Source organism: Fringilla coelebs (genome assembly GCF_963513975.1).
Source record: "Fringilla coelebs genome assembly, chromosome: 1".
Lineage (NCBI taxonomy): Eukaryota > Metazoa > Chordata > Aves > Passeriformes > Fringillidae > Fringilla > Fringilla coelebs.
Window position 1 is genome coordinate 109,513,773 of NC_140028.1, and position 15,848 is coordinate 109,529,620.

Sequence of the window (15,848 nt, forward strand, 5' to 3'; positions counted from 1 at the left end):
CCTCCCTTGCAAAAGTAATACCACATACAAAACCCAAATGTAATAATATGTGCTCTTTTTTCAAAGATCTAAATTTAGTTTTCTGTAACCTTGTTCCCTCTGTCCACCCCCCTCTTTAAATAAAAACAAAGATCCTTGTGGGATTGCTTTTGGTCTTGGCAATACCCTTAGGGAATTTTTACTTTCCTATTAAACTGTGGTTTCTAGGAGGTTGTTTAGTAATTGATCATGAGGATCACAGGTATTGTGTAGCATTTATGCCACAGTCAAAAGATCTATTCCCAAAGTGCCCATCCATGTCCATAGAGGGCCTTGTCATCCTGCCTGCCCCATCACCTCATGAGAAAGCCCTGCATTGCTCTCTGATGCTGAGCAGAGAAGCAAATATCCAGGAGAGTCCCTGTAACATTACAATCTTCCCCTTTCCAGAAGCCTGTAACCCACATTCAGGTTTGTGCCTCGGCACAGCAGAAGTGCACGTGTGGGATGGGGAGAAAGGAGGAGCAATGAGGCCTCTGTGGCCCCCTCAGACAAGGCAGTGTCTGACTCCAGCCATCATTTAGTACAGCTGTCATGTTGCTCTGACCAGCAGCAGCCACTGGGACACTGTCGGCAAGGGGCACAGCTGGACCAGATGTGCCACTGCTGTAAGTCTCTTCTCTAGTACCAGCTGTGGCTCATGTTGAACAAGGCATACAGTTAATGATGCCACACTAACCCTGGCCTGTCCAAATGCCCCTTTCATGCAGCCAAGCATTAAACCTGAGCAGCCAGTGGCAGGGAGCAGCCAGCTGGATCAGGAGCTAAAGTGCCCCTCACAGCCTGCTCCTGATGAAGTGAGGAGCGAAAGCAGAACATTGTCCAGCAGAACTGGTGGCCGGAGGTAGGGAGAAGGAGGACAAGACTTCAAAGGACAGAAGCCATTTCATTTGCTGAATGATATAAAAAAAAAGCAATTTGAGAAGCAAAACTGAGAACTGGTCCCACAGTAACAGTTCTGAGTTACTCAAAGAGAGAGCATTGATCTGGGCCAAGTCATTCCATGTTCCAATACATTCCATGTATTAATCTTGCCTTGCAGCAACCTATTTTTAATCCATCATTTAAGCTTTTTTCACCCTTACTATTCCCCTAACACTGTTAGAGTCTGCAATCTAGCACTTAACAGGGTAGGAAAGAATTGCCATTTTGCTCCAAAATGCTGTTTTCCTTCCTAAGGGGGAAAAGAAAGTCCCAGAGAGGAGATATTCTCCAGATTCAGTGGCACCAGCAGTCTAAAGACACAAGATTAATATAACAGTAGGGAAATGGAATTGTGGTCAAAGCCACAGCATTCAATTGGTGGTAGTCCCTAGTCACCAGGTTGCAAGATTTTTGATAATTTGAAAGGAATTTTCTGTTTCTCTGAAGGGAACACTCTACATGCCTTCTTTTGAGGCTGTTTGATCTTGAGGAAATAATTCCAGGTGTATTGGGCTGAAGTGTAGTGGCTGTAAGTCCAACGTGCAGTGTGGTTAAAACACTTATGCAGGAAAAATGAGCCATTCTTGTCCTTGCTCATATAAAAGAGTTTTGGAGCTCAGACTGGAAGTGGGACAGTAAAGGGCTCACCCCAGTTGGTGCTCAGGCAGTACTGGAGTCACAGAAAGGATACGGTCCACTTGACAGCTGTTTTGCTTAGAAATACCTTTATTTTATAAAGCCACAGTTTGTTCTGTAAAGTTTTACCACACTTATAAAAAAGGGGCTGACAATTCTGAGGGACAAAAGAAAAGCTGAAAACATTTCTTGTAGTTGGGGGTTACACAAAGGTTATATTTATAATATATATATATTTATTTATAATTTGGAGATGAAGCTGCAGCAGGGGGGCAGCTGTGGGGTCATATTTCAGAGACTTGCTCGTGTCCCACGAACAGCGTTTCCTGGCAGAAGGGGTTCACCAGGACCATCCCGCTGTCACGGTAGTCGCCGTTGGCCGGGGAGCGCGGCTCCGACAGGTGGTCCTGGGGAGAAACAAAGAGGCAGATGGAGCACTTCACACCCTTCAAGACCTCCACGGGCACACAGAGCATTCCCCCCAATCCCCCAAAGGTGCCTGAATGTTGTGGCCCTGACTCTGGAGAGACGGGTTTGGTGAGCTGGTTTCTCCCTTTGTCAGAGGAGCTGTGAGTGAAAAGTTCCTCTGAGGCTCTGCTGATTCTTTCTCAGCCTGGGGACCCAGAAGTCAGCTGCACCAAACTTCCAATCTCTTTGGAGCTTTCACATTTCTTTTTCTTTTTGTTTTTTTCACTTTACTGACTCATTGCAAGTGTTTCCTGTCTCTCAGCTGGGCTTGACTCCTCAAAGATGCATTTGCAACTTCTTTTTATGGTTAGACAGCCACACATATGGGTCCACCTGAGTATGCCCCAGTTCAGTCATATTCTGATCAGGTTTAAATTACTCATCTTTTGAAACCATCCTGTATGTGAATAGGCCAGACATTTGATTCTGGGCAAGCCAGACCAGGTCCTGCCTTAGCTTGAGCAACATGATTGCCAGCAAAGTGGGGTTAATGAAGCGACTGTGACTGTCTGTCTAATCACATCTTAGAGGTTCCTTTCTAAACTTTTTTTTTAATTTAGTCACATAAGCTTGTCAGCTAGCAGATCTGAAAATCGTTTTAGCATAAACTCAGACTCTCCACTGTTTCTAGGTTTTAATTATCTTTGAACTAAACTGAATTATTCTCTGTCTCTGAGGCCAGGGAATAGATTTCTGTCAGTAGGATCACCTGCTCATGTGTGAATAATCCTACCAAACCAGTCAGATGCCTTAAGTAAAGGCTGATGAGTGTACACCACACCACCACACTCCCCTACATACTGATGTTCTGATTACTTTTGTAGTGGGAACACTCATTCCCCAAACTGGTATTTGAGAAGTTACAGGCAGCTGCTGAGACATAAACACACAAAATTTCTTTTTTTTATTAATTCCCACCAGCCTCCATTTTTTATGCTGTGTGGCACATGCAGAGTAGGCTGACTGTCAGTAATGAGCCAGCCCAAAGCGCTCTCCCTAAGCCATCATGGCATGGCCTGGCATTGGCTGCAGGCTCACAAGGAAGAGAAACCCAGGAACAAATTCCCCAAGAGATGGTTCACACCCATCACCACGCAGCAGTTCAGAACACATCTGCAGTGGCTGGGAACAGGATGGCAATCCAGTTTAGCTGAGATGTTTATCCCACTAATACATGTGTAGGAGTGAGTCCTTCCCTAAAAGGTGTTTCCCCTAACCATGTGTAGGGATTTCAAGGCTTTATTCATATGACTTCCTCTCCCCTCCTCACAGCATGGCTTCAGTTACAGTTTTCAGACACCAGTTCTGCAAGTGAGGTACCTCTGAAGTCTCCAGCGACTGGATCTCTCTTGGTAGCTCTACAGCATGCCTGTTGAAGTAGTCCATGGTAATAGCATTATTCCAATAGCTCAGGTTGTTCTCTGGGTTAGATGTCTTCTTCTTCCTTCTCATGCAGCAGACTGTCAGCAGAACTGCTGTCAAGAGAAACATGCCAAAAATCTGGTTATTTCCTTCAATAAGGACTCATCAGTACCATGGACTTGTACTTTTTGTTACTTAAGGAGAGGGCTGGGGACCTGCTTTCATATGTTTCAGTCTGTCAGTCCCAGCTCTCTGCTAACAAACCCTACACAATTATGTCACAATCTGGGCCAAGCAGTTGAGGCTTTGGGCTTGGCAGAATATGCAGTTTTTGCTTTCTTATTGATGTGAGTGTATAATCTTCAAGATGTGGCTGGCTGATTGATGAAAACCTTTGTTGTTGTAATTGATGGCAATACCTAAGCAGGGATTTATAGACCCTCTAGGAGAGAGGGCATTCCTCAGGGACTAAGATGCTTCTGTGGGGATCTTTTCTGCATCTGGTGTGTTCAGAGGCTGCAGCACATTAGCTGGTGAGCAGGGAGAGATACCTGTCCTATTTCAAATAACCAATTCATAAATACCACAGTTGTGTGGCTTCAATACCAAAAGCTTCTGTCCTGAAGTGCCACTGACCCCTGCCTCTGTTGCCTGCCATTTGTAACTTGGATTTTGTGTTGTGACCATGTTCCAACCATCAACAACCAGCCAGAGGAACAGATGGGCTCCTGAGTAGGATGATGGAGGGTAAGGTGGTGTGGAGATCCTCTGTGGCACCAGTCTCACACACCTTACACTTCCAGGATAGTGTTAATGCCACAGCTGGGGTTTTACTGCCTGTCTCTGTGGGATGTGGAATCTACTGATAAGAGTAACCTGTTCCCCCACACTTGTCTGGGCATTGGGTAATGTCTGAGAGTGGTTTTTTTTTCCCTCACCTTCAGAGCACACTTAAACTTTTACAATCTGAAATATCTGAACTTAAAGTAGAGCAGCTAGTCAAGACAAAGTGACCAGCAAGTGAAACTCCTCATGTTCAGGAATGTGTCTGGTCCCAGGGCCACAGGAATCCCTGGGCCCCAGAAATGTCCAGGTAATTCTCTCCCAGCAGGCAGCTGAACACAAACCTGGCTGAGTGTTATTTTCTGGGATTGCTTTCAGTTTATTCATCTCTGTTGCCATTCATATGGGTAATCTTGGCAACTTTAGGAGAGACAGGCAAACCCACAGCAGCAGATTTACTGCTCCCACCGGCCCTGGCTCAGGGAGAAGCTGGGACACGTGCAAGGGTTTGCTCAGAGCTGTAATGTGTGAGCTCTGTCTGCTCCCCTTACACCTGTGGAATTCATTGGCCACTTGTGTTTGTAATCTACCTGATTTATACAGACAGGTAGCTGCATATGTACTTGCTCTGATTTGTACCTGTGAAATAGGAAATGCCCTGCTGTAAATTCCCTCTATCCTTTCTAAATCCCTCATGGTAAAAGAGAAGGGAGAAAATATTCATGAAGAAGAAAAATGTATTATTTCCTCAGCTACAGTAAAATTATGTATTAGAATGATATCTCAGAGGAAAGAAAAGACTGCAGAAAGATCACTGCTGCTATGTATGTTTTGACAGACATTGCAGCTACCTATGGGCCATGGATCTAATTCCTTATCCCATCTACCACATAAGAATAGCAACACAAAAGTGCAAGGCTAGAGCTTTATTTAAAAAAGAGAATAAACTACTAAGAATAATAATAATAAACAAAAAATCAATGTCTTTCAGTTCTGTCACTAACAACTTCATTTGCTGACAGCCCGGTAGTCTGAATCCTGCTGCTGCACCTCATGGTGCAGAACTGTGGAATGGGGGTGCAGAACCCCCTCAGAACTGCTCTCCCTGCCTGAGGAAATGCCTGTCCTCCTGAAGGGCTGCACCTTTTATCCCTACTTTGGCTGCTGCCCTCCCCATGTCCCAGCCCAGCCTGCAGGCTTGAGCAGATTAGAAAGTGATGCAGGACTTGCATTTAGTCCTCACCACTGCTGGTGAGAGCAAACAGTCCTTGGAGCTTTTCAGTACTCCAGCAACAAGAGAGCCATCCCTAAGGCACAGAGCGTTTCTGAAGGTGCCTGAGGATGTGAGAGCCCCAGTAAAGTCAACTCTGTGCAAGTAATTTTTCTGAAAGCCTGAAGTTTTACAGCTTATAAAATATTGTGGTTGCTGACAGAGAAGTATCATATTTGGGGTTTAGGGGCTGGAAAGCCAGTGACACTGAGTTGAGAGATCCCAGCTTCTTTCAGCAGGAAATGGCCCTGCCATCTGTAGATACATACAGCAAGAATTCGCCCTCTCTTAATTACACTCTTGGCCTCCAACCGTGGTGCACACACAAGAAAATGGATGGAAGAGCATGGAAAATGGGCTCCTGAGCTTCCACAAATATGTATTTCAGCAGAAGGATGTCTACCTAAGCTGCCCCAATTCAAAGCAGAGGAGACCTCATTCAAGAGGGTGAGTGAGGACAGCAGGGCTGGAATGGAGCTGGTCCCTTTTCATCTTATATTAACTGCCCTTTTCACAGAATCATGAAATCATTTAGGTTGGAAAAGACCTTTAGGAATGTTGAGCCCAATCATTAACTTAACACTGCCAGATCTGCCACTAAACGACAGCATTAAGCGCCACATCCAGCACATGACATGCCATATTTGGGGCATATTTTAGTGAAATTAACGTAGCCAACATAGGACCTCCCACTTCCAGAACACTAGGACCAGGGTACAGCTTTTATATTCCTAGATATCCTTTTGTTCCCATAATTAGGATTACATATATTACAGAAAAACTCTTCCAGACAGACAACTCTGATGGCCAGGGAGGCCATACTAGGTGGATGAAACACACAGAGGGCAGAGATGGTTTGGGAGGACCAAAGGGCAGTAATGACAACCACAGAGTTGAAGAGAGAACTAGCAGCTGCACCACCCCGCTTATCTATCCTGGCATATTATGTGGTTAACTCTTCCCTGGTTTTCAAGCAATCCTCTGGCTGCTTTCTGGGAGCCAGAAAATCTCAGCTAACTTCCCTCTGCCTGCTCAGTGTTCAAGTCAAGAGCGAGTGCCATGAGGAGGGCATGTCAGGGTTGTTGTTGCTGTGTCAGCCTGAACAGAGACTGTGTACAACAGCCTTGTACAGAGACTGTGACACATGTTAGGAAATATCAGGGTCTCTGGAAGTTCAGAGAATCTGGAAGCATTTCTAACCCATGTCTCTTCACATGTTAAGGAGCTGAGCTGCTGAGGAGCTCCAGCTCTGACACTGGACATTTTTTGGCCATAGGGCAAGTTACATCAGCACTATCTGTCCCCCCACCTATGACACCGGACATAAACCATCCCACAAATGGGAGAAACAAGATTCTCAGAGATTTACAAGATTCTAGGCAGGTGGGAACATGTCCATCACCTACTGTCACCCATCTAGCACCTGCACACCAGGAGACTTTCACCTGTTACCTTTAACATAATTTGTATTTAAGATATAGCACATCTCATAGGAAAATATTCAGCTTTATATAAGGATATAGAGTGACCAGATGTCCAACCCATTCCCACAAATTTTGTTTCAATTTTTAATTTCCATTGTGGGGAGATGCTTACATTACTCTTGTGTAAATACCTTCACCTTCAACCATCACCTCCTCCATGTTCTTTTGCCTTTTCTATTAAAAACTTCCATTATGCTGTCAGAAATCTCTCCTATATATGTAGACTTCAGCCTCTTTTTTTGGTACATCATGGCACAAATGGAATTATGTTGCATTTCTACACTCCTCATTCCATGTCTCTTTTCTAATCTTCTGATGCTTTTTAAAAATCTAACCCGCTATGATTATATACCACATTCAATCCAGCTTCATTAATGCAGTATAATGAGATCATACCAATTCCTTACAATTTTTGACAGTCTTTCCCTTCAACTCACTAAAATATTTTACCAATCTTACGCAGCTGCATATTCCCTTCCCCCATTTTCCAACCCCCACACAAAACACAGCGTTAACAGACCTGAAATTGCAAGTACTTAAAAGTCATGCAATATTCAGGGTGAAGGATCTTCATTTACTTCTCCCTATGCCTGCAGATCACAACATAATCTAACTTTAAACAACCCTTCCCTCAATGGCAAAACTGCCTTTTCTGTGTTTCTATTTCCCTGGTTTCCTATATGTAGCAGCACATACTTTGCTGTGATAATCACGGTGGATTTGGTTATTGATTACAGCTGTTTACATCCAGAGACAGGAGTCCCTACAGCTTAGCCTGAGTTCACACCTGGGGATTAGGCTCAGGGCTTGGGATCTCTCTTGCTGCAGACTGGAAAGCAAGCATAGGTTTTGTGATGGAGAAGGTGAGCGAGGTAATTTTGGAAAGCGTTCCAGTGCATGAAATGTGAGCTAAGTGAGGTTAGGCCCAAGGCAATCTTCACATATTCTCTGAGTTCTGCTGATGCCTGTGTTGAGAGGCTCAGTCTTCCTCTCATGTTCTCCTGTGTCAGCAGAACTGACTGCATAAATTGACTCCTGTGCATCTGATTTGCAAGTTCCTGTTCTTCCACATTTTATTGTGTCCTTCTGTAGTTACAGTGACGCAAGGACCAGGAGCCCAAGGACTGGAACAGTGAGTTTTAAAATGAGCTCAGATCGTTCTTGTTCTGCACTGCAGAGAGAGGCACCTACACATGTACAACAGCACGTGCACAAAAATGTTCAAGGCTGCCTGAAGGACACTGCAAACCCAACTCAAACTGTGACATGAAGAAAATAATGACATCACTGTTAAATATGATTTTGCTATTTTGGGAAAGGGAATGATACAGAATCCTTCCTTTCTGCAGCCCTCCTATGGCATTAGCAACATTACTCTCATTATTTATACCATGAAACTGAGCTGCCAAAAGGTGAAATGATTTCCCTAGGTTCATGCAGCAGACATGGCTTGTGCATTCCTACTCGAAGCATTACTCTTCTGGCTAGCAGTTTCAGGGATTTCAGTGGGACTCAGAAATCTGTGCCTCTGTAAAGAAGAATGAATTGTAAGGGTGGGAGGCTAAATCCCAGGTCTTACTTAAGCAGGGGAGTTCTTGGGGCACAGATTTTCAGGCTGGTGTTACAGCCCCTGAGCTGTGGCACCAGCACTGGCTGGTGGGACCTGCCAGTCCTCAGTGGGCTCAGATGTCAGGGCACAGTGCTGCTGAACAAACACCGCTGCTTCCTGCTCTTTGGTGCAAATCCCCACAGCAGGGACGGGCCAGCAAGGAAACCCCAGCAGGGTCTGTCCTCTGTGAGGAGAAGTGCTGCATCCCAAGCACTTCCTCCAGTGGGGCTGAGGAGCCAAAGGCTCCTGTGGTTGCTCTCCAGCAAGTCACTTCCCCAGCTACAGGAGCTCAAATGCCCACAGGTTTTCATGGAACAGGTGCCTGTCACTAGATGTGCGACAGCAAGCAGCATGTAGGGATCAGAGAGGGACAGAGACATCTCTGCAGTATCGTGATATGCTTTCCCTTCCAAGGATTTTTGGGTAGCGCAAGCTGTGCCCAGAAGCCCTCCAAAGAAAGCTTTTCCAGCCTCCTTGCAACTCCTCACACAGAGGAGAGATTATATGGAAAGACACAAGGGCTCCTGGCAGAGGAGAGATGCTCTGGTCACTGCACAGCTCTTCAAAGGCTCTGGGAAAACAGGAGGTCAGCGAGCTGGCTCGGCTCCGGGCACCCCTCATTAGCAGGACAAGGGAGCTGAGTTAATTGGATTCCTGCAGCTCTGCAGCCTCATGCACGGGCTCTGGGTTGCCTCTCCTCACCTCTTTCCATGTTTTTCCAGGGTGTGTGGCTAACTTCCTTTCCTTGAGGCTGTCTCTCTGCCTGGGGCTGAAGGTGCCAGCCTGAGCACAGAGCCACCAGCCCACAGGGCTCAGTGACTTCCCCTGCAGCTTGATCCCTCCTAAGGCAGCTCAGATATTTAACAGCAGGGGATTGTGCCTCTATAACCTTTCAGCATCCCAAGGAAGGAGCACGACAATATTTTTTTCTCAACCCGTGCCCGCAACAACCGAGAGAGCCTCTCTTGGAAAACTTCTTCGCTGTTTGAAGATGAAATGAACCCCAAATATCTGTTCTTCATCCTTCTCCCGGCTCTAGGCCAGAGGAGAGGCGATGTGCCGGCGCGGGCCGGCTGTGCCTCTGCAGCGCTTGTGCCGGGAGGTGGCGGCAGTCCCCTTCGCACCGCGCACCGCGCAGCCCCTGCGCCTCGCACCGCACCGCGTCCCGCCCGTGTGCGGCGCGCCTTACGCAGCCAAACCTCGGGATGGAATCGACTTCCTACGGCTAAAGCCGGATCGCCCCCCAAAAATACCATTTAAATGCCTGCCTGCCGTTCATTTCGGCTCTGAAATACGTCCGAGGATCCCCGGATTTTAAAAGGAGAATCCCAATGAAGGCCATCCTCAGGAATCTGGTCTTGAAAGCAGAACTTAAATACTTGAATTATTTAAACACTCAGTTGTATTAGAGCTGATACAGATAACTTTCAAAATAGCATTTTACTTTTTTTTTTTTTTTGAAAATGTAGCTTATAAATACAAGAACCAGAATAGGCAGTCACATGAACACATGGCACAAATGAAAAGAAGTGCTAACACCTCTATTTAATGAACAGTGGGTTAGCACTCCTGCTATCAGACTTCTCATTTTATTCTTACTATTGTTATTGCTACTATTATTATTATTTACCTCATACATGGCGCTCTGCACGCACAGACCAGTTTACCCACTGGCTATACCTCCCATGCTTGTGTTGTATGGTTTTACATTTCTTATTTTATATTTAGATGCTTTCTATCCAGCTCAGCTTTCTTTCTGGATATTGGCCCAAAACATAACTCTTGGAAGAATTTATTTGATCCTCTAGTTCTATTGATGGACAGACAAGGCATATTCATCAAATCATCAAATATTGCTGCTTCTGACCACATGCTTCCTAAGTGCCAGTTTCTCCTCTCCATCTTGCACAGAAATGCACAGGCAAATTCTGCTTTGGTTTCTCTTTGACTGCTCATCTTTTAGCCTTAAGCTTCATTCTCACTTGTGGTTTTAACCATGTTGGCAATAGCAGAATTGATGGTCCCAGAGGTGTGACTCTAACAAATATGCTGACCCAATCCAATAATTTGCAGCTGCTGAAAGGATTAGTATGGTTCCCTCTCCAGGTCTGCATTCCTGCAGCCTCATCCTTTCTGGGTCTCATCTGACTCTGTGGGGACCTGATTCAGCTCACTGGGTGGACAGAAAGTACCAAAGAGTAAAGTGAGTATTTTTTTGCCACTTTAACAATCTGAAAGTGTCTCGGGGAGGTGAAAAGTCAGGCCCAAGCAGAAGGAGAGGGGCAGGATCAGGTACCTGCACGTCAGAAAGAGTAGGAGAGAGCAGCACTGTCCTTTTTGGCTGGAGAAAGCTGTGTGTGAGACTGGCTCAGGCAGCTCACCTAGCCTTGTCCTCAGTAGAGCTCATAGCCGTAAATAACAGCATTAATACTCAGGGCTGTTGGCTGCTACCCCTTTATGGTTCCTCAGGCAGCAAAGGCTGGGAAATGTTTGGTTTTGTTTCACTCCAGACAGATCAGAATAATCACACCCCATGACAAGGAGACCCCAGAGAATATGTTGTCCCACCAAGCTGATACAACCCAGCTAGGCACGGGACATCCTGGCAAGCACTCACAAGCTTGCTCATAATTTCCCATGTGTTTTTTGTAATGAAATCAAACAACAAGACCCTGAGCCAGCTCTGGAAACCCAACCTGCCCCGGTCCTGCAGGTGGCTGACTCCAGGTATCTGAAGGCCAAGGTTTCCAACTCTTTCTCTTCCCTTGGCAACTGTAAATTGGAATTAAAATGGAGGAAACCAGCACTTTGGTTATCAGATTTTAAAACCTCATTGTTCATGCACTACCTGCAATGAAATATTTTATTGCACTGGAAAACGGGTGTTTCCTGAATTATTGGTCATTACAGATGTTACTAATCCTTTAGGTTAGCAGTGGGCTTTCAAACTCCAATTTCAGGGCAGCAAATACTAGTTCCTAGATAAAAGAATTGCTGTCTAAAAGAATCACTGTCTTTGATCAAGTTTTTGATCGCTGTCTTAACACTTTGGAGTAAAGCTGCTTGACATTCTAGAGCTGTTCAGGCTAGTGTTACACCCTCAAGTGGAGAGTTACCCCATAAGATTTTTAACAGCAATAGAGTGAGTATGCTTTGACTGTAACATTTTAGTCCTGGATTTTGAAGTTAAACACTGGTCAGTCAATGTGATGCCCGCACATCTCACCCATCCCAAGCTGACCTGCCTCTGTTAGGTCTCCAGCTAGTCCTTGAATTGTGGGCCAAAATCTGAATATTAAGGAAAGAGAAAGCGAAATAAAGTGACAATTTACTTACAACATGAGGATATAGGGACGCTGATAGCCAGAATGATCCAGGCAATGTCCATCTTGCTGAGACAGATGGTTGCTCTGTGCTGGGGCTTGTCCCCCTCGGTGACATGGGAAACGTTTCCTTGCACACCTGGTTTCCAGGTCCCGGCAGGAACCAGTCTGTTCAGGAAGTTCCCGGTGGCGGTGGAGCCAGCTGTGGAGGTGGAGCTGGACAACCTGGTGGCAGGCACTGAGGAGAGAGCGCTGCCCGGCGCCGTGGCGTTGGTCACCGCGCCGTGCTGCGTCGGAGTCAGTCCCTCGGGGTCTCCCGCTGCCGAGGACGAGATGCTGACATCAAAACCGGTCTGCACTGAGTGACCAGCTGCTGCTGTAGCAGATCCAGAGCCAGCAAACAGAGGGACATTTGTACTGAGATTCAAGGTTACCCAAGAGTTGTTTTTGCTCAGCATATCCCACATGCCATAGCGGGTGGGTTTAAAAGGCACCGACACTGCTTCGGGATCAGTTGATGGTCCAGCAGTTGTGGTGGCAAAATCTGCCTCCTGCACTACTACCTCGGTCCCATCCCCTCGCTCTGCTTCCCTAAGGCTTCCCGAGGTGGTGTGGTGGGGAGAAGGGTCTGAGTGTGTAGTTCTTGCCAGCCCCATTCCATTTGGATCGCTGGATGCTGCGGTCTGGGACTGAAACGGGTGGTCTGTGAAAGGGCTCCTCAGGGTAGGGAAGGGAGAGTGCAGGGTCGTCTTTAGGTAAGGCTCTGTCGACTCTGAGAAGTTGCCTTTGAAAACCTGGAATATTTTCCCCTTGGGGCGAGACTGTCCTGAGTACAAAGCACTCTGGTTGTACAAACGGTGAGTTTCCTTCTCGCCGATGCGAGGGCCACTCTCTTGCTCTTGCCCGGTGGAAGGGGCCTTCTCCATCAGGCTGATGGGCTGGGACATGGCTTGAGCAGATGTGGGAAGGGGCTCTGCCGTGTGGTGGTTTTTGTGGTGAGGTGTTGTTCCCATGGCTGTGACGGTTGTAGTGTTCATCGGGAAGCCCTGAGAGGAGGAGACAGTGGGAGACAATACCTGAACAGAAAACACCAGCTCTTCTGTCAGTGCCAAGATCAGTAGAACACCTGAGGAAAAAACACAAAAGAGGGTGAGATCCTGGGGAGGAAGAGGTGGATGGGGACAGCGTGGCTTGTGTATCTGGCAGGAAGGAATACCTTCCATGTTCTGCAGAAGGACAGAAGAGTTAACATCCAACTTTGTCTGCTTCTCTGTGAAATTAGAAAGAGAAAGGCAAATCTGCAGGAGCTGTGGTGACCCCATGGTCATGAGAGCGATGAGCAAGATTACAGGGAATTTCTGTTGCAAAGAAAGAGAGGACCTTGCAGTATTGACTCATGTGAAGCTTTTAAATGCCATAGGCAGGTGATTTCCCTGGAGAAGCTAAAAAGCATCCTACATTTCAGGGGCAGAAACAACAGACGTCCTCATTTTCATGGCATCCAGGAGGTGTCCAGATGAATGTCCATATCATTATGAGAAACCTTAGTCTGCTCACTCCTTTGGCTGCAAAATCCTAAATTTGGCTGCCTCCAGTCTTGGCTGCCATTAAGCAATCTGTTTTTTGAAAGAGCAGCTGCTTAGGCCTTGCTGAAAATTAGGTCAAGAAGGGATGTCTGATAAGAGGGCTACCTGGGTTATATGTGCTGTGCTTTACTTAGTGACTTTGGAAAATCTAGTCACTCCAATTGTCAAAAATCAACAAGAAAACATAGCTATCCCAGCCATTTTAAAAAACTGTGATTATTGTGATCTGACACAACTGCCCTTTGCACCCATAACCAAAGTTTGGTTGTAACCTGTTCTGTGCTCACATGTGCTGTGGGGTTGAATTGTGTGAATTTTGCCTCCCACCTCCCTCAGCGCTGCACATAATTTCACGAGGTGCCAGATCCACACCGCTGGGAACATCAATTCTTTCATTTATTCCTAGTTCAGATAATGGAGGTGGGCAGCTGCAGTAGCATAAGCCTCCCCGGGATGCAGGGCTAATACGCCCTGAGTTAGCGTGACCTGCAGGGACCACATCAATCACATGTCACCATTTCCATATGTTGAAGCTGTCGAGTGTAATGTGGATCTCTGCCTACCAGGAAGCACATGGAATAAATCCATTTCACACAGTCCACTGAGCATCATCAGATGGCACCATTAGCACTGTGCTAGTGTGGATTTCAACCAGCAGCATCGAGGTGAAAAATGTTGTCATGGTCTTAAGGAATCAGGGAGATGAGTTCATCAAAACTGCAGTCTCCAAACTGGGTGATGATCAACTGGGTGGAGGGCCTTCCTGCCCCCTGCTCTACCCTTCCTAGTCGGCCAGCTTTCTCCATGAGTGTTGTTATGCCATTTAGTTCTACACTCTTTGGGACTGTCTGTTATGGGCCAGAGGAAGACAGGGACTCGGGAAAATGAAAGAAGATCTCTGATTAGGTGTCTGCTGGCCTTGATTCTGTTTCATGCTGGGCAAATGCAAATGTGATGAAATGAGTTTATTCTGAATCCTAAATATCATTCACACCCATGCATGATCATTGCAATACATGTAGCAAAAACTCACCAAAGGAGCAGTATCTGTTCCTCTTACCCAGCTAAATGTTCTACTGTCATCACTACCCATCATTTCTGAACCAGAGAAGCGCAGAGCTCTGCAACCAAAAAAATTCAGCTCATCTTGCCCCCAGCAGCCTCCTGTTACTTGGAAGAGTATCCAGAAGATGAAAACACTGACTAAATAACATGGTGAGAGCCAATTACAAGTAATACACTTTCCACTGCCTGATGCTAAAATTAGCTTTCTTTTTTTTGATTTCTGGAATAAATATCTCTGCCAAATAAACCATCATCTGGGATACTGCTTCCCAGTTCCCAGACAGCCACAGACAATATGGTCTTAGCAGAACACCTATTCAAATGAAAACCCATGAATTCTCTACACTGAGATGCAACCAGGAGAGCAGGTCGGGCTGTACCCATGGAGCATCACTCTTGGAAATAAAAGGCAGGAGTTATCCTCACATATTTGGCAGTGCTTATTCTGAGGTCAAGGTCAAAGCAGATATTCTAGTGTCCATATGGCTAATATTTCATGCCAAGACAAGTTGCTGCCACAGAACAAACTCAGAGAGGAAAGGATGACGATTTATTTTGGATTTGGTGTGTGGAGATAATGGTCCAGGAAACTTTGGGCCTGCTGTTCTGAGCACACAAGATAAAGTGCGTTGGCAGATTATTATGAGATACTAGATTATAATGCTTGTAATGCCTATTAAAATTTTTGGATGTTCTTTGTGTAACTGCCTTCTCTCACACCTCTCACACACAAAACCCCCATCACTACTGGATCAATGTTTTTTCTCCAGGATATTCCTGAAAGAATAAAGAACCTGTCAGCTTTTCTGCATATCATGCCCTGGGGTTAGAAACCCTGATCTTTTGCTGAAAACCCACCTAATATCCATCTCCACTTCTTGAAATACTGATAAATTGAGGCTTGCCCCTATAGACATTTATAGTCTCTCTGGGGCAGTCAGTTGTGGTAGCAGGTCACCACACATCAGGCATGGGAAACCAGATGCATTTAGCTTGTACCTTTATGTGGCTTGTAAATTATGAATAAATATTTATAGGAAACACTACATCAGAAGTAATTTATCTGACAACAAACAATGACTCCCATGACATTTGGCCATCCCAAGTTGAGGCAGTCAGGTTTTGCTCATCTGCCACTCTTGCTTTAAAAACCTCTGCAGAGTCACTGTGGCCCTATAAGCTACAGCTTTTTAGGACATTTTTTCTGCTGGTTGGATGGCCCACAGTAATTCCTTCAGTAACCACCAGAGCTAATCTGTGCCCTTAACTACTGGAAAAATATTCAGCTTAGCAGATCAT

General features: G+C 45.8%; 1 protein-coding gene across 1 annotated transcript in view; it reads right to left on the reverse strand.

Annotated features, from left to right (window-relative positions):
- Positions 1 to 1,883: 1,883 nt before the first annotated feature.
- Positions 1,884 to 15,848, reverse strand: part of TMEM108 (transmembrane protein 108) — a gene marked incomplete at both ends in the record, with an annotated part of 83,836 nt that continues 69,871 nt past the window's right edge. Inside the window, 2 exons of the mRNA XM_084221977.1 lie at positions 1,884 to 2,006; positions 3,388 to 3,542. Coding sequence (XP_084078103.1) covers positions 1,884 to 2,006; positions 3,388 to 3,542 — 278 coding nt within the window. The remainder of the gene's footprint in view (positions 2,007 to 3,387; positions 3,543 to 15,848) is intronic.